This window comes from Rattus norvegicus, chromosome 1 (assembly GCF_021556685.1).
Source record: "Rattus norvegicus strain SHRSP/BbbUtx chromosome 1, alternate assembly SHRSP_T2T, whole genome shotgun sequence".
Classification (NCBI taxonomy): Eukaryota; Metazoa; Chordata; class Mammalia; order Rodentia; family Muridae; genus Rattus; species Rattus norvegicus.
In genome coordinates this window covers 18,180,001-18,200,127 of record NC_141534.1, presented here as the reverse complement: position 1 = coordinate 18,200,127, position 20,127 = coordinate 18,180,001, and the positions used below count along the sequence as shown (strand labels likewise).

Genomic DNA, 20,127 nt, shown 5'->3' with positions numbered 1-20,127 from the left:
AGAACCCCCCATCCCCACCCCCACCCCCATCACTCTGTGCCTGTCAGTGTGGACATTTCACCCAGGTAAATAGAGAGGCAGCATGGCAGATAAGACAAGAACTTTTCTTCTTGCATTAAACCCACACTGTTCTAGATAAACCCATAGCTGAGTGGCCATGATGGTCCAGTCCATGCTTCAGTCCCAAAAGCATGGCATCATCAAGTGGGTGGATGGACTGGTCAGGCAGTGTATTGAATACCTGCTAGATCAGACCCTGATGTTGGTTGTCTCTCCTAAGCTTCCAGGAGAATGTAAGTCCACAGTCATGTCACTGTTGGACTTCCCTGTCCCCTGGAGGTTTCAAAGGAAAACCAAAGAATTTACATCTTCCAGGCTCAGACTGATGAAATGGAAGGGAGGAGACATTCTGACTCAAGAGTGGATTGTCTTCTTAGACGCACGGCCCATCCACCTCTTCAATAAAAGCTACCACCATATTACATCCAGGGTGGAGAGCCACAGGCTTTCCCTGTCTACCTCTTCGGTACATGGGACATGGCAACTGAGGGGCAGGATCTGCGTTTGTACAAACATAGACTGTTCATCCTCAGAAGTGAGCGTGAAGGATGATGAAGTCAGTGGTCATGGAGTTCAGTGGGAAGATGTCAGTGATAAGAAATGAGCCTGTTTGCTGGTGGTGGGAGGCTGTTTACGAAGGTGCATGTGAACTCTCTACTATCTTCCAACCTAAACATGTAATTAAAAATGACCCTGTGGAGGCCAAGACAAAAGACAATGGCCTTAGACTCCTGATCCCCTTACCTCCACTTCAAACTAGTGCTACAGGTGTGCATGACCATGCCTGACATTTGCCACTCTGCATAGTCTAGGTTTTCAATGACACTAAAGGATTACAAACACTTCAAAGGTACTTGTTTTAATGACGTATTGCTTCTTTAGTTTTACCATAACTCCATTATAACTATAGAGATATCAGATACATTGTATACTCAGTAGTTCTTAACATATAGGTATTGTTCTTGCAATAATTTTGCATTGTCTGTAAACTCGCTTTCTCCTTAATTTTTCAAGTAATTATTTTCACATGTGGTTTAAAGAAAGTCACAAAATTTTCCGCCTAGTTTTAGGTATGCATATATTTTTCAGCAGTGTTAATTATGTTCATATTATTCGTGACTTTCAAGAACATTGCCGGCTATAAATGGGACACTATCACAGTGTTCTGAACTAATTGATGTATTCAGCTTCCCCATGATTACAAATTATATAGTTTTATAATGATAAAGTCATATGACTTCCTCACCCCTTTCTAATGTGATATTTGGCGAATACTGCCATCTCTAGCAGTGATAGTCTGCATAGCTCTATTGCTTTACCATGTTCTGGTTTAGCATTTTGTTCTTTATAATGACAGTTGGATGAAGAACACCTTGCAGAAAACCCGGAACCATTCTGAAAGCTCATGCTAAGAACTCTATTTCTTAGACTCACTTTTGGTGTTAAAATTCTTATTGTTTTCAGTAATTGAGATTTATTCAACCTGGGCAGAGTTACTAGGACAGAGAATCTATAAGCTTAAAGGACAGCCTGATACCCTGTGCAAGGGAGGGGTTTGTCTTGATTCAGAGAAGCCTCCAGTCTCCTCTTCAGACCTTTTGCTTATGTATATCTCTCAGGTGATATTTTTCACTGCTATGGATTACAGAAATAGAGGAAAGAAAGCAAAGCCAGTACAGTGGATTATCTTGTTTTAGAGCAACATAGTGATCAATGTGTAGCCGCAAACAACTGGACCGAGCTCTAATAAACTGAGAAATAGTAGCTCTGGGCTCATCAACCAGGTTTCGAGATTTAGTAGCTCTAGTTATAGGCTATACGACTCATTTCTGATGTTTGTGGATCTGCATTTTAGGGTATAAATGGAAACCATTATCAGAGTAGGTTTCTATGAAAGAAAATGACAGAACCAAAGTAGTAGGTGGTGTAGTACCAGGTATTTGGTGCTTATTTATCTAATGATTATTGAAAACAAATTAATATCCTGATTTAAAAATTTTATAATTATCTTTTTGGAAAGATAGTCTGTTGTGCTAGTCAATTATATATTATGAGGTCTTTACAACATACGTTTTACAGATAATATCAATGCAATAATGAAACCAAATACAAAATAAGCCACAGCTGCTTCATGATAGTCATTTGTGATGGCCTCAATTTGTCCCCGTCCTCTGTTTTGTGGTATATGGGAAATGAGAAAAGGTTGTTGGTAGTGAAGTACAGAAGTCTGTAAAACATGAAGCTTTCCCGTGTTAGGCAGTGTTCTGCCACTGTGGAGAGGCACCATGCCTACAGCAACACGTATAGAGTGAAGCATTAGACTGGGGCTGGCTTATAGTTTCAGAGTTTTATTCCACTTTGTTCATGATGGTGAACACTGGGTGAAGGGGCTGAGAGTTCTACATCGGAAAACAGAAGCAGCAGGAACAAAGAGACACTGGGGCTGGCTTGGGTTGTTAAACCCCAAACTCTACCCCTTGTGACATACTTACTTCAAGGAGACCACACCTCCCAGTCCCTCCCAAATAGTTCCATACCCTGATGACTAAGCATTTACATGTGTGAGCCTCTGGAAACCATTTTTACTCATACCACCACAGTCTACCTTCAGGACTATCTGAGTACAAAAAAGATCAACTATATTAAGTTATTAAAGATCCCAATCATCAAAATCAACTAATACACTCTAGTAAAATTTTTGCAACAGCATTTATGACATTTGGGATAAGAGACAAAAGTCCTGAGAATAGGACTGAGGTGAGAAACTGAGGCAGAGAGAACTAAAGCTGTCCTTGTTCAAATGATAAGATAAATGAGCAGAAAGTGTCACTGGCAGTAGTAGATGCCTCAAAAATGTAGAGGAAAGAAATGCATGGACATAGGAGGTGGTGGTACACGCCCTTAGCCCCAGAACTCAGGAGGAAGAGTTTGAAGCCAGCCTGGTCTACAAAGCTAGTTCCAGGACAGTCAGGACTACACACTGAAACCTTGTCTCAAAACGACAATAAAATGCATGGACAGTTGTGATTCATGAGGAAAATATCATGGCGTTAGGTTCTGGTCTTGTACGATACTGAAGAATGAACGCTGTGAGGCATTAGAACTTGAAGGTACGGCTGGTCCGAAGGTAGTGAGTTATCTCAATTGATTGTTCACAGTCAGTTACAGAACTTGAAGGTAACTGGGAAGTCTCACAGGGCTTTTAGGGTAATCGATTCTGAGAGGATCCCCAGTGCTGTGGATTCTGCTGGGTGGGAGAGTTGAAGAGATATCTGCAAGTTACTAGCCTGAATCTCGGTGGTTCATTCTGAAGGAGCTCTGAAGATACTAAAGGAAAACGCCCACCTTTGAGAGAGGGAGCGGAATGCTGGTGTATGTGAAAGATCCAGTCCAACTGATGACAGAGAATGTCCCAGACGCTCAGTGGGCCTGTCAACCCCCGAGGATTCTCAAAAGCCATGTTGAGACTTTCTGGGACGGGTGTGCTCATGTTCCAGAGGATGAGGGCTGCAGGATGCACAGTATAAAGAGTTTTGCAGAAGCCATGAGACTAAGGGGCAGCCAACCCAAGTAGCCTTGCCTGAGCATGACTGACAGCAGAAGGAGGTGGCCCCACAGAGAATAGTGCTGACTCACATCCTGGGAGAGTAGTGCCGAGACACATCATATCTGTCAGAAGGCGTGCATGGAATGGCGTGCTAACTGAAATCCATCTCAGATTTGCGTCTGCTTTGGTTGTTTTTGTTTACGTGAGTTGTGGAAGAGAAAGAATTTAGGCTGATTTTCTGGGCTTATAGTCCAGAGCTTTTGAATATAAGCTGCCCTTTCCTTCCTTTATTTCACTGGCAGTAATATTTGTTCCTTCAGTATATTCTGATTATTGCCCTACCCTCCATCTCCTCCTTGGACCCTTCCACCTCCTCAAGCTTATAACTGCATGACTTCTTTCTCCCTTTTTAGAAAGCATACAGGTCAGAAACAGACAAAATAACCAGAATAAAACAATAAAACAAAACAAAAACTCAGAGAAACAAATAAAAGGAGAGAGAGAGAGAGAGAGAGAGAGAGAGAGAGAGAGAGGGAGGAGGAGGAGAAGGGAGAGGGGGAGGGAGAGGGGGAGGAGGAGAGAAAAGAAAAAGCATGTACACATGCAGAGAAACACCCAAACACATTAACACTCAAATTCAGAAATCATTGTAGATAAGGGAAGACAGGTAATGTAAACATGCCCCTAAAAATCATTGAGACAAATACCTCAAAAATATCAGAATCCATTTTGTTGGCCATTTACTGCTGCTCAGCACTGGGCTCCTTTAAGTGTGGTCTCCATTCTGAGTGAGATACCTTTAGTGGGAAATTAACTAAGGGAAAGGAATTGTTGCCACGTCTCCTCTCAGCCCAGGGAGGGACCAAGTGTGGCTTGGACTTGTTCAGGCCATGTGCTTGCTGCCACAGTCTGAGCTCATATGTGGGGTCCTATTCTGTCTGGAAGGTGCTGTTTCCTAGGTTCCTTCCATTCCCACTGTCTCTTACAATCCTTCTGCCTCCTCTTCCACATAGCCCCTTGAGCCCCGAGATTAGGACTTGATGGAGACATCTGAGTGTTCCAAGATCTTTTACTGTCTGCACATTGTCCAGCTATGGGTCTCCGTGTTACTTCCCATCTCCTGCAGAGGGAAGTTTCTCTGATGATGCCTGAATAAGGGCACTGATCTATGGGTATGATAGAATGATGTCAGGAGCCACCATATTGCTCTGTTCCTTTAACAGAATAATAATGTTGGATTTCCCCCTAGGTCTGTGACCTATCCAGTCTTAGGGTCTTGGCCACCTAAGTTGTGTTGGGCATGGGTTCTATCTCAGATGGTTGTTGTTTACTCCCACAATGTTTGTGCCACGATTGCACCAGCATATCATTCAGACATGCCACCATTGTAGATCAAAGGGTTTTTAGCTGGGCTGGTGTTTAACTCTCCTCTGGTAGTGTGCATTGTTCCTTTCAGTTCCATGAACAATAGTTAGTACACATGAATATCTACTTAGATATCAGCTTGATTTCTCCATGTTTAACGATGTATGTAGGCTCTTTATATCAGAGTGTAGAGAGCAACCAATAGGTTTGACAATAGCCTGAGTCCTTCGTCATTTCTATGGGCCCCCTTGTGCCAACCATTCAATTAGACATAACTCAGGCACTGAAGATTTGGCTTGGTGGTAACAGCGTTGGGGCTTGTTTCCCCTGTTATTTGATGATTCCGTTTAGATTTCTTTGATACCTAATTCATGGGTCAGTGGTTCAAGAGAGAATTAACAAAATCATAAATAAAAATGTAAGGGAGATATAGGTGTAAGCATAATCTTATGATCGCAGATAAGTGTGTTCCACAAGACTGATGTGTATGGTTTTAGGTTTTGAGAACTGTGATTCGAGAAACCGTATAGTTAGGGGCTGAGGAAATTATCAGACTATGGTTTTGACCCCCTTCACTTCCTGCCCAAGGAAACAAGATAGAGATAATTAAAACAATATAATATCTCTTGTAATATACAAAAGTTCACGAAACATTTCAAAATGGTCATTAATGTATGCACATTCTAATTTAATCGAAGTAAATATTTGGTATTTGTATAATAATAATAAATAAGAGAATGAACAAACAAACAGTGGGAAATGTACAAACTTCAACAATTCTACCTCTAGATTTCTACTGTCAAATCATCTACGTATGTGTGATTGAGAAAGTATGTGGGAATGTTGACTTTGGCATAGTTTGTCACAACCAATACAGGATCGACAACCTTTCAGAGATTTTCCTCACTGCATACTTGCAAAGTAGCAGTTAAGGAAGTTAAGCAGGCACAGAACTGAGCTGGTACAAACCAATAGGGCTACCGGTGGCATTTTTCCATTGCCGAGATAGAAACTGTTCCGATCCTCCTGCAGGGCTTACAGATGTGCACCTCCATGCCTGATTTACGTTGTGCTCGGATCAACCCCAGGCCTTGCTAATTCTATGAGAGTACTCTACCCACTAAGCTGTATTCCTAACTCCATTTTCCATTTCCCTTATTAGTAATCATTTTTCTAAAATGATGCTAGCACAGAAAGTCATTAGTAGTTCAATTACCTCCATGTAGTCCTTTGAAATAAAACTCCGTACAGTTCGAATGCCATGGCTACCTGGAACTGCACCAATAAGAAGTGATCCCGAGCTTCTCTTTCTTTCTTATGGTTAGAGCATTTCTTTGACATTTGTTTGTCTTTGACATATAGAATCTTTAAAATTTGGACCGGCAGCTGCTTTCATTTTTCTGAGATACATGCTTTTTATCTCTTTATAGCCTGTCTAGTTTTTGCTTGTGTTTTTTGAATCAATGTTCTTATTGAACTACAGAAGATCTTTACATATTCTGGCTATTTATCTTTTGTCGGTTATATTTTTTGACAAATATCTCATCACAGTCTCTGCTCTCCACACTTTATTTATGATGTCTTTCAACCTATAGAAGTTGTAAATTTTATTACAGTTGAAAGTTACCATCCTCTCCTTTACGGTTTATGCTTATTGGTTCAGTATGAGATATCATGATATCATAAATATATATCGAACTTTTTCATTTTCAAAGTTGACAAGTAGCTTTGAATATTTAGGCTGGTTTTTTTTTGATTATTTCTTTAAAAAGTATAAATTGGGTGTCATTAATCCTGGAGAGATGGTGATTTGCCAAGAGCAGAGACTTAGAGTTGAGTCTCAGTCATCAATCAGGATGTTCTTGTCATTCCATGGCAAGCTCATGCTATATATTTGTAATAAGGATGCATATGGCATGGTCTTCAGCTCCTTAGGAGATGAAAGCTAGAAAGCTAGAAATGCTCCTAGAAAGCTCAGTAGCACCAGAAGCAAGACCATGTTTCTTTGACCATAAAGGACCATTGTTCATTTTCTAATGAGCCATAGACGTACGTGTGTATGTGTGTGTGTAACAATTTTAGAGAAAATTGAGAACATAGAATCAACCATACATCCTTTAAAATATTCCAATATGACTTCCTTTCCCTGATTACATGACAGAGGTAAAAATTTGTGGGACTATGCAGGCATCTTTTGTATGGTTTAGCAACCAGAGTAATTCATCCCAGATCTGGCTTGCTGATATACTTTAGATTTATGGCATGGGTAAACCACCTGTTTCTAAAGATTGGTTTCTGTTTGCAGAGACGCAATGGAGAAGACATACCTGTAGCCCAGACCAAGAACATCAATCACAGAAGATTTGCTGCCTCTTTCAGATTGCAAGAAGTGACAAAAACCGACCAGGATTTGTACCGCTGCGTAACTCAGTCAGAACGAGGTTCCGGGGTTTCCAATTTTGCCCAGCTTATTGTGAGAGGTAACACCTTTTGCTCCACGCCTTTATTCAGACTGTGTGAGTCTATGGACACAGCGATTGGTTTAAGCCACAGTAATCTTCCTTGTTCACCAGCATTACGTATCATCATCATTCGTATCATTCCGGCGATGTCATGTAAAGTGGACGTGTTCACTTAATCTGGTCCTTTGTCCAAGCTTAGGAAGTTAGAATTCGGTTTTCCTAATATTCTTAGATGCTAAAGTTATTAGAAACCATGAGAGCTTATTATACTAGGTGTGTCTGTTGTGAGTGCAGGGAAAATATAAGCAAGGTAAGGGCATATATTATCTTTATTAAAAATTTACAAGTTCTTTTATTTTAGTCAGGAGTTTAGATTGCAGGAATGCAGTGTAGAGAGAATAGATATCCTTTCAGTGTGGTCCTTGACAGTGGCTACCTTAGAAGTCTTACATCGACATATACTGCATTGTGGTATGTGAAAGTGGTGTTATAGTGTCTTTGAGGAAGGGGCAATTAAGCCCAAATGTAGAGAGAGAAAGAATGAATTTTAATTTTATGAAAATGTAGAAGCCAAGTAGCTTCATTGAATCAGATATCAGTCCATACTGACACATATGGAAATGACGAGAAGTTGTGTAAACCTTGGTATGGAGACATTTGGCCAATCTAATGGAAACTGGGCTCTGAGAATGTAGCAGGAGAGCCATCTGTGAAGGAGTCTTCTCTGATTGAGGGAAATGCAGGATGAGAGAAAAGTTCTAAAGACTCATGTAGATAGAGGAAGACCGAGATACATACAGGGAGCTGGAGAGATCACACGGCTAAGGGAGCAGACACCTCTTTCAGAGGACACAGCACCCACACCACGTGGTTCACAACCACCTGCAATTCAAGCTCCAGGGAATCCAATCCCTCATGTCTGACCATCTTGGGCAAACACATTCACACACAGATACCCTCTGACAGATACACAGTCACTCAAGAAAATAACAATATAAACAAATGGATATTTAGAGAAGAAAAGAAAAGAAAAACCAGAAATACTAAGAGGCAGAAATCACAGTATGACCCAGGGTCTAGAAAGAAACATGAGGTATTTTTCATATCCCATTGATTTATTTGATAATGCTTGATACAGAATAATTGTTGTCAGAAACACCGAAGATGCATTGATTCTCATAGATTATTATTTAACAATTACAGAGGGAAAGGAATTAAAATTCAGGTTAGTTGATAATAATCCCAGAACCACAACAATATAATACTATGTGGTGTCAGAGTGTGTAGCCCACGTTTCCTCTCTCTTCATGATGAATTCATTCTCTCCCATGTCAGGTTTCTCTGGCGTTCACATTGGTTTTTTTTGTTGTTCTTGATTTGTTTTTGTTTCGCCCACTCTACCCACACCCCCACCCCTACCTCGGATGGTGAGGACTGAACCCAGGGCCTTGTCTTTGTGAGGCAAGTGCTTTACACTGAGCTAAATCCCCAAATGTGCCAGTCACATTGTTAACTAATCCTCTTCATTTTCTACATACTTCAGAAAGATGCATGAGTTCACTAAAAATAAAACAGAAGCTGATCTGTGTAGGATGGATACAACTTTATCTTCAAGGGCACACGACTCGTAACTACACTGTCTCCTATCACTTGTGCAAGTTCATAAACTTATAGACCCCCTTGTTAAAGAGCAGGACAATATGATACTCTTTCCAGTCTGGCTCAGGAAGGTACCATGCTGTATGCTCCTGTGGATGAGTGCTTCCTCTTTGTATCAACCACATTTCAGCCCCTCACACATGACTCTAGCTCATCAACCTGCCTTGAGGTGTGGAGCCCTGTTGCTGTGTCTTTCATAGGAGTCTAACTCTGAACACACAGTTGTGCTTGGACATTCCTTTAGGTATTTCACATGCCGTGTTTGCAGGGACGTGTGTCTGTTACTGCTGCTTCCTCTCTGCATCTTCAAAAGTCACACCTGTAACTGGCAAAATATGTGTGCAGCATACACGAGTGTGTGTGTGGGTGCACACACGCTCACACACACACACACAGAAACACACATACACACACACAGACACACACACACAAACACACAGAGACATACACACAGAGACACACACTCATACACACAGACACACACACACAAACACACACACAGAGACACACACAGACACATACAAACACACACACACACAAACACACACAAACTCACACTCTTTTCTTAAGGACAGGCCCATACTGGATATACCTAATGTTTGTATAAGGCAGGTGATTATTTTATTCATGTTCTTTATACAGATAGGCCATACTTTTTAATGAACACTTTTACCCATTTATTAAAAACTATTAATTAGTCGATTGTGATTGCATTTTCCCTATCTGTAATATTCTTTTTTTTTCATTTGTTTGTTTTATTTGGCAGTGTTAGGTATCAAACCCATGATTTTTACACAGTTAAGGACTGAGTTCTATCACTGTTCCGTGTTGCTTAATTTACAAGTGTATTTCTATCATTTTTCCCAAGGCCCAGTTTTCCTTAGTTGGTGACAAGTATGTTGTTTTAATATCATTCAAAAACAATTCTTGAATTCCACACAAAATTTAATTTTTTTCATGAAAACAACTTTCACTTATTACCTAAACTACTTTGGATTTTTGTCTTATGAGTGTGTTAAAGTATCATAGGGCTTTGAATGTGTTAGGTAGATTTTTGCTAAAATTATCAATATCCATTCGACACTTTTGACAGTTTTATTTTTAATATATTTTGGGATCTGCCTCTAATAATTTCCAGTGATACTCTTTCTGTCATTTCATCTAAGAACCAATGTAAAGGGGGACATTTCTTATTTGTCCAGATAACCTTAAAACAAATATTGTGAACCAAATCATCTCCCTAGGGATTAGTTGTTCTGGTCGCTAACTAGAACCATCCACCTGGGTATCAGTTGTCCTGCTACTGAAACAATGGGTAAAATTAGCATGGTTGACAGGTCCTATCTCTCAGTGGCACATTTGAAAGTGATGTCCTGCTACATGGACACAAAAGATGGTAATTTTAAGGGAAATTTTGGGGGCAGTGATATGAGTAGTCTTTAATGAGACTTGGCATAGTGTTGCCCGTTGTCAAATATGACCCATGGGGAAGACTTTATTAGTGCACTTTCTCTTAAACTGGAAGTGACAGCCTGTGCTTATGGCTTTTTTTTTTCCTTGTTTGCTCCGAGTGAAAGTTTTACTGCAAAATCCTCACGAGGAGTATTGATCTCTGTGTTCCCAGAGCCATGGGAATGGCAGAGCTGTACGGGAAAGAGAATTTATCTTGTCATAACTCTAGCGTCACTTCTAGATCCTCCTGAGTAATGCTAAGGTCCGCAGCTCCAGGAGGTCCATCCTTAGTGGCAAAGAAGCTTCCGCACTCTGAGAGGAAGAGGAGACATTTTTGTTCAGCAACACTCCCAAGTTTGAGGAGCGCTGCCGGTGGACAGGGTGCAGGATGGGTGTTTAGCAGCCCACAGCCAGAGCATGGCGGATGCCTCCATATATTGTCGCTTGCTTTGCTTCTTCACTACCTCGGCTGTCAACTTTTTTTCCGTCATCTAAATCACAGTTCAGTTTCCATCTGTCCAAAAAACACTGACCTCCCACTTAGTGAAAATTCCTTCACATTTTGCATTTCAAATTTTTATGATACATGTCTGCATTTTACTTTTTATTTCTTTTTGGCATTATTTTGGGAGACTCACGTATCCCAGGCTGTTCTTGAACTCCTTCTTGGTTTTCCAGCCCCCAAATCCTAAGTGATAGATTAGAGACATTCACTGCCACACTCGATACATTTTAGCTTTGAAGCTTTTTTTTAAATCACAGTATCCATTGTTTGTTTCAAAGTTGTCAGTGGTCTGGTTTTTTAAACTTTGCGGTCTATTCTTAGCTATTGTAGCATGCTCTGGAAATGGACGTATTCAGTTAATACATTTATATATTCTTAGTGAATAAGTCAACTGTAGTTATGATTAGGGAGATTCTCAGTCTCATTTACCCAACTTGGTTAAATATTTGCTGTCTGCTTATTTATTGTTGGTGTGTGGAATTGTGTGCTTGATAATGATTCTCAAAATTATAAGACAACGTAAAGCACAAGACACGTTTACTGGCACCTTTGACCAGGATGCAGAAGGCGGCTTCCGGGTTGTTTGATCCAGTCACTAATGATTTAGGTTCTTCTTTGTTTTTAATCTGATATCGGTGATTTGGGATTGCATCACAAGATCACCTCACCCCCCCCAGTCAAATGTCCCTTGCTTACCCTCATGATCAAATGCTCTCTGGTCCCACCCACTGGGGAGAAAGGTGGAACATTGCTGGAGAGGAATAAGAAAAACAAAGGTTGCATTCAAATGAAAAGGCCACAGTAAGACTCCTGCTTTGTATGCTAATTTTTAAGAATTAATAAAGTAAGTTTAGAAGTTTGGATAGGTGACACAGTGGTTCACAACACTAGTTGCTCTTGTAGAGGACCTGGTTTCATTTCTGCACCCACATAATGTCTCACAGTCATTTGATCCCCACAACCCATGATCTCACAGTCATCGGATCCCCCGGGGATCTGATGCCTCTCTTCTGACCTCTGTAGGTACCAGTCATACAAGTGGTATTCAGACACACATGCACGCAAATCACTAATTCGTCTACAATAAGTCTAAATACATATAAAATAAATAAAATAAATTAAGAATGAAAATTTTAGTGGGGGGCGCAGAGAGCTTAGCTGGATGTTGGGAACCAACTGACTGGACTACTCATCGGACAAGGAGAAAATTTTTGTCCTCAGGGCTCCAGAGCATAAGCAGAGTATTCAGTGGACCTTATTCATTCCATTCAGAGAGGCAGTAACTGAGGCAGCATTCCCAGGGAAAGCAGCTCATGACCTCCAAGGACATATGGAGTTTGGAATATGGCAGTGTCGGAGAAGGATCTGTCACATAGCTGAGCAGCAGTGGGCCTCAGGTCACCAATGGAGTCAGAGTTCATCGCATGTGTTGTGAGAATTTTCTACTACCATTCAGCACTAACACAAAGATACGTGAATGTTAAAGCTCTTTTTACTGTAGGGTTTTTTTTTTTTTTTTTGTAGTTTGAAGCTCAGCTCATTTACTTTAGGAACTAGCATGATCGTTGTGTAAACTCCGTAGCTTTGTCAAGATTAACTGCGTGGCGAAGGCAGCCAGGCTGACTCTGGATGAGGTTAGAGAACAGATGAGATTTTTCCACTCCCTGCATGTGGTAGGTGGAGTCCGGTGGCGAAAGGACTTCTTTGTGTTTTTCTATTTCTCTGTGCATCTCTGGATGCCCTGGAATTTGCTCAGTAGACCAGGCTGGCCTCACACTCAGAGATCCATCTGGCTGTGCGTCCTGGTTGCTGGGATCAAAGGCCTGTGTCACCATTGTGGGGAAAGCTCTTCTTGTAGTGCATGAGTTGGTCTTCGCCTTCTCAGGTGAACCAGTGAAGCTGCTTGTAAGTTTTGCTCAAAATATTTTTTCCCTGAAAAATGAATCTTGTTTTGTCCAATATCCCTTTTCTGGTTCTATCATTTCTGTGTGCATACTAGTTAAAAAAAATCACTTCTGAATATTTCATTATTTTTCTTCTAACAGGAGAGACATCTGGGTAGTGGAAAGAGTGACTTACCTTCCTAATACTTTTCCTAACTGACGCTTTAAAGGCCGTGAAGCTTCTAGCTCCAGACCCTCAGGAACCTGCTTAATGCCACACAGTATTGATTTTTAACCAGTGCTCATATCGTAGCTGTCAAACTTGTGAATTCCTATAAGGACCTTTTCTCCTAACGGTGACTCGAAGATCTTTTTCTTTAATTCTATTGTGAAAGCGAGTCAACTGGGCAGGACTTCTAAAGGTTTTTTTTTTTTTTTTTTTTTTTTTTTAGGTTTCCATTTTTACATCCACATTTTATAGAATCTGAAATATATAATGAACACTGTAGAACACACTGATATCCTATATATTAATTTTTTTATTCCCTTCAGTGGCCTTAGAAAGATAGGAAAGGCTATACAGGCAGCAGAAACCAAGTGCTCTAAGTTCAGAGGAATTGTAAAAGTTCCATAGTTAATTTTTTTGCTTTGCCACCATACCCTTGAAGGTCATAAAGGAAACATTGAGTGTCCTTTCATTCCTAGTACCTACTTCTGATGCAGGTGGCTCATTGTTCAAGATGCCTGAGTTGAGGGAAAGGAGCAAGAGAGTATGTTACTTCCAATACTGCAGTAAGGTATAACCAGAAAACAAAAACAGATTTGAGTAGCTCTTATAATCAGTTGGAGCAATGATGTTCTAACTAATAAATATTAAAAAATTGTAATAGGATCTTTGTTCTTTGAAAAGTAATTGGTTTATAGTTCTACTCTTACTACTCATTAGAACTTATATAGCCTAAACTCTTCTGCCCACCTCTCTATACCATTGTTCCTGACAGCAGTGCCAGTTTCTCTTAATGGCTACTCTCCAACTCGATAGAATGCAAAACCCGTAGTAGTCATTGTCTTTTTATTTACTTTCTCTAAGTTCATTTCTGAAATTAAAATGCAGCATGAATCCTGTGCCAAAGGGCACCTGCAAATTTTTCTGAGGGTGAGTCACTCCTGTGAAGCTAGAGACATTGTTTATCGAGGAGCTGCTGGCCAGAGCTCTTTGAAGTGAGTCTTCAGGGAGTTTGGTTTGTGTCTATTCTTCTTAAGACTTCGCAAAGGGGGTTGGGGATTTAGCTCAGTGGTAGAGCGCTTGCCTAGCAGGAGCAAGGCCCTAGCAAGGCCCTGGGTTCGGTCCCCACCTCCGAAAAAAAAAAAAAAAAAAAAAAAAAAAGAAAAAGGAAAAAAAAAAAGACTTCGCAAAGAATCAGAGAGGAAGTGCATCCTTGACATGGTAAATAATTATCTGTGTGGATCTTGAGGGAGTTTGATTTTCAAGCATAAGCTATAGGCCTTTCCTCTGGAGCCTTCAGCTCCCTTCTCTTGGAGTTCAGGATGAGTGTAATTTGGCCTCACTTCTACCTGGGGACTTACATCTACTGTGGGTTTGTTATTTATAGGTTTCTTCCTTTTTATTATTTTTCTTACCCCCGATCTCAAATCCAAAAGAAAAACAGCAAAGTTGGTTTGCACTAAGGTTTTCAGTCTTTCTGTCTTCCTTTGGAACACTGTTGGAAAAGTCAACCCCTCTCTCTTATCAAATCCTTAAGTCAAAACTCCAAAAGAAACAGTCGTCTCAGCCTTGGAATGTTTATGATTTAACACAATAACAAAATATGGACCTGCTATCTTGGCATGGAATTTTAACTAAGACTTTGGTAAGATTTATAATTGTATGTGGGAAAGCGAAAACAAAAACAAAACTTCCCGAAGAAAACAAAACGAAAAAATCAACCAAAAAAAAAAAAAAAAAAAAAAAGAACCAAAGTAGCATTGTATTAATTCCCTCATTAAGCACTGCTGTGGTAAATAAATAGTGTCACACTGTGAGAGCCTTCTGGAGTGTTAACTGAGCAGAAGCCCTGTAGCTGACAAACTGAAGTCAGTCAGTGATGGCACAGACATACTTCCCAGTTCTGAGGAGTTCACATGATGATTTTTAACTGATGCAGGGCTGTTCTGTTTCACTGGTTGTCCTTCCTGGGTCTCTTCTACATCCTCCAGTGCTGTTTTTTTTTTTTTTTCATGAGAGTCAGTAACAGTAGTAACATTGCCTATTTCTACAGGCCCATGGGTGAACTTTTGTATTCAGTTTTGACTTCCTGTGAATTGTTTCTCAGTCGAGATGCTTCTGTCTCCTTAAAAGTTGGGTCCCGTGCACTCAGCATCCCAGCACATGACCTTTAGTGAAGGCTAGAGACACAGAAAACAGAAGCACATTGGCGACTGCTACAAACCAAACCATGAGAGCCAAGCAGCATGTACTTGCATATTACCATAAATCCATCCATCCTGGCCTGTTCGATTATCATAATATGGTAGACGCTTACTTCCTTTCTGAGTTAGTAGACGGGTTTTTAATCTTTCTTATGAAATGTTTAGTTGACCGGCAGTTGAAAACAAGTCTGCAGCCCACGAATGCAAATAAACATTTACATTTCTGTGAGATCTCAGTGAGTATGGCTTTGGTTTACTTCGGAGTTAGGAAGTTTCAGAAAAAGAAACAGCTTTACCGTCAGGATTAAACACTAGAATCTGGGGCTGAGGCCTCTCTTAAGGGTGAATGTCAGAGATATGTGCAGCTGCATTCCAAGATTACATCTGCAGTCATTATCTATGCTCCCGTGTTGTAAAACAGGTATAACCTGGAAATGGGTTCTCTCTTGAGAGATATAGGGAGCAGATGATTTTTAACTTTGGGGCATACGTTAGAAGAACACTTACATTGTCCAAGTTTTACTTCCTGAGCATAAAAAACCATTTTCTTGTTGTTTTCTTACCCTGTTGCCTCTTTGAAACCATATTTAGGTACATTAGCATAGAATCTTGGATTGTATTAAAACAAAGGGAGAGAAATAAAATTATTACCTCTGTACTTTTTAGGTATTTGTAGTCCCAACTACTTGCCCCAGGGAAGTTAAGGTCGTTTTCAGATACATATAGGTGAATTCTTCTATAACCTGCCATCTCCTAAAATGGCTTCGCTTCATATTAAGTTAAATAAATAAATCATGGCCATAGTCCTTTGCCATGCAAAAACACAGAAATGCTTTGTCTCCTGAATACACTGGAAATTTCTTTCCTGTCCCCCATAGTCCTTAATCAACAAGGGAATACCAGACCTTTTCATAAATCTTCTGTTCCTGGAGTCTCTTCCCTAGTCCATCCTCCCTTGGTGGTTCTTGTCGCTGTTGTTGTTCTCCCTCTGTCAGATATTGTTGTGCTTTCACGGCCATATTTCATTCGAGTCTGTAATCATATACCTAATGTCCAAACAGTCATGATTTTCTCATATGAAGTAGTAGAATTGCTTAATTATATACTTTCCCATCTAATGTTGTTTACTTACAAAAGGATTTTTATATGATGCCTCTTCTTGGTACATTTACTCAGAGCAAAGTCGCATATTCTTTCCTTTGTTCGAACCACGGTAGAATAAAAATAATGTGCGTTCAATGATAGCTTTGGGGCTGGAGCGATGGCCCTGAGATTTAGAGCATTAGCTGCTGTTGTAGAGGACTCAGGTTCAATTCCCAGAACCCACATGGCACATCACAACCGTCTCTAACCCTACACTCTCACCCAAAAATACATGCAACACGTGAAATAGAAATGTTATGAATTTTAACACGACAGTAGGTTCCCCAGTTATCTGTATTTGATTAAACATGCTCTGGCTGCTCTGTCCTTTCATTCTCATTCTTCTGGTATATCCCACTGCCTCTTAGATTCTACTCTACTTCCTTCCACCTGAAACAAAAGAATGTCATGGATCGTGTCTTCAGAATTAGAGACACAGCTCCATTGCTGCCTCCATTGCTGAGAATATGAAGCCTGCACCTGAACCCTGATGGGTTTAACAGCTCAAATAAGCAGAAGATATACCAAGCAGAGAAGGCATAGGGTGTGCATGTCCTTATAGACCAGAGTTGAACATCAGTTTAATGCAGTTTTTCCTAAGGGAGGCAACCTGAGGTGCAGCCAGAGCTGTACTACAGGCCTTCATGAGGTAGTGTGCTCGCTGGTTGACAGGAGTTAGAGTCATCAGAGAAGAACGAGCATGAGTGATCAGTGAGGGAGTGCCCATCCCATTGTGGATGGAGCCATGCACGGGCTGGTGGTCCTGGGTTCCATAGCAGGCTGAGGAAGCCATGAGGAGAAAGCCAGGAATCAGCATCCCCCATGGCTCCTTATCAGTTCCTGCTTCCGGGATTCTGGCTTGTTTTGAGTGTCAGTCTTGACTTCCTTCAATGATGAGCAGCAGTATGGAAATATAAGCTGAAGTAAACACTTTCTCCCCAACCTGCTTTCATGGTTACGGTGTCTCATTGCAATAGAAACCATGATTAAGACAGGTAGAATGTGAAAACTAAAAAACAAAAACATATATTTGCAATTTGGTTTGGAATGCATGAAAGGTTTAAATTAAGCACTGTGTTTGTCCATATCTGTCTCAAAGATTAGAATCTCGAGTGTGATGGATTTTCAGGCTATAAGTTCAACAGTCTGACAGTCTGCACAGCCTGACATGGCGAGGGGTCACTGAGAGGCTGTATGGTAGAGTGGGGCACTGCTGACGATTTATGGAAGATATACTGATAATATTCCGTGGTGCCAAAGGTGGTCCACCCAGATGCTTAGCCTAAGATTCCAGTTGGATCTGGTTGTGGATGTTAACTCGGAAGACTTGTATAAGGGTTTGCTTGAGCAAGTAGCTGATGACTTCATTGCGAACATCCAGCTTGGATGTAAGGAGCACATCCAGGTTTAAAGGCTTTGTGGGCTAAGTGCAGACTAATTACAAGGTACTGAGTCAGAGTCTGACAAGGTGAATTCACAGTGAATGCTGAATAAAAGTCTGGATTTCGCCCATGTTATTAGAAAATTCTACATTGTGAAAGCTCATGGTAACTGCACAAGTATTTATAGTTTATACTATAACTAGTTTATAGTATAAACAATTATAATTATCATATAATAAACAATATAATATTACAACAAAATAAGATAATAAACAATTTATATTGATCCCTGACTAGCTTACAAATAAATGAGACTCAGACTATGGTTATTGGGGGGCAGAGTGGTTCACAAATAAAATTACTGGTGGGTCATCTCTAATCTACTCTTCTAACTGGCTCCCTCCCCAGTGGTGTACCCCAGATGCTTGCTTTTTCTCCTGGCCATGGGCTCATGGTTCCTCTCCCCTCATTGGTGGCTTCCTCCCTGGCTCTCTGTTATTTCATCATCTTCCCTGCTCTCTCCTCCTCCCGGGAGTTTTAAATCAAAGGACAAGGTTTGCCCAGCCAAAGCTTGTAAACAGGACTGTAAGTAACCATGAAAAGGGCACTGTGGGGCGTTCAGATATAGAGTTCAGCATGACCACACATAACAACAGAAAGCATAAATGCAAATTTATAAATAAAAGGATACTAGTGTAGTTAGAATACTTTTACCCATAGCCTTCTCTACATTACGAACAAATGTGAATGCTTAAGTCTCCTTTCCTCAACATTGCAGATGAATTTCCCATGGAGTCAAGGGCTACCAATTCCATGGATCTTTTGGCCTCTACAATCCTAGTACTTGGTACTGTTGCCTCATCACATACTTTAGACCAGCCTGGTCTATATAGTGAGTCTCATGCTAGGCAGGGTCACCTGCAGACACCTTGTAAAAGAGAAACAGGGAAAAACGTTAAGTAAAATCTTTTCTCCTGATTTAAAAACAAAACAACATTTTACTTCACAGAAACGAGCCAGATTCTGTAAGGCATTTACCATTCTGTCTGTTCTGCAGTGTTTGACGGCTGCTGCTGCTAACCACACTTTGCCTTTGTTTTTGTTTTGTTTTTCTTTTGTTTTTGTTTTGAGGGTCTGGATGTAGTCAGATTTTTCCTTCCCGGACTTTTCTCCCAAAGCATTTCCATTTCCTCAAAGAATGTCATTCTATCTAGCGGGTAGTGTGAAAATATTTACTTTACGGAAAGATAAAGAGTTTCTGCCTGTCATAATTTTTCCTGTGTTAAAACTCCCACTAGGCTTGACATTTCTGCGTTTTGTGCTGGATTGCTGAGAAGCAGTTACCATGACCAGGCTGGTTGATGCATGGTAATGATGAAAAGAGGGATGCTTGGAATTCAATATGGATGGCAGAAATGCACGGTGTCAGGGAAGCCATATATTAAAGAGAATTTGAATTGGAAACTGAATCCCCACCTGCCACTGGGAACATTTTGATCGTTTTGATTTATTAAACTTTTATAACAACATTCGGATGGAGCTGAATTAAAGACTTTAGTCTGGAATAGTTTATTGTACGCCAGCCACTGTGCTACCGGTGTCGTTTTCGAAGGTTCTAGAAGTCTGTGAAGAGAGAAGAACGGATGGATGAGGGTTTGTTTTTATATAGCAATTTATCCTCAGCCTGATGAATATCACCTTAAGCTTGTCTTTGATTCTCCTGTGGATAAACAGGATTTGAATTTTCAGAATTTTAGGTTACCTTGAATTTTTGATGTTTTGCAAGCATATTTGAAAGAGTGACAAATAATTGTCTTATTGGAGTGGCACCTATCTTACACACACACACACACACACACACGTGCACACACACACACGTGCACACACACATGCATATTGGGCATTTGTGCGTGTGTTCCTGGGTTTGGTGGATAAATATTCACCCACAAACACTACTGGAATGCCTTGGAAAGCGCACTCCCTTATCACTGCTGAAATTCTGTGCCTCAATCCTTTTGAAAGTCGTCTTTCAGCATCAGCAGCCATGAGTAGTCCGTTCTGAACAGTGGCTCCCTGATAAGGAGAAATCAATTACTATTAGAGAGGCGCTAGAGGTTAAAGGCATTACTGGTTCGCACTTGGTTTTGCAGCCATAAGCGGATAGTTAGCTGTGAATCAGGAACGATGCAGAAGATGGATGAGACAGAGTTCAAGGAGCTCTAATGCGAGGGTCCAGGAC

At 40.6% G+C, this 20,127-nt stretch overlaps 1 protein-coding gene across 24 annotated transcripts in view; it reads left to right on the top strand.

Annotated features, from left to right (window-relative positions):
* Positions 1 to 20,127, top strand: part of Ptprk (protein tyrosine phosphatase, receptor type, K) — a 499,334-nt gene that overhangs the window by 270,640 nt on the left and 208,567 nt on the right. For all 24 annotated transcript variants that reach the window (XM_087567119.1, XM_087567108.1, XM_087567090.1 and 21 more), the window contains 1 exon segment: positions 7,278 to 7,452. In XM_087567119.1, the coding sequence (XP_087423245.1) occupies positions 7,278 to 7,452 (175 nt within the window).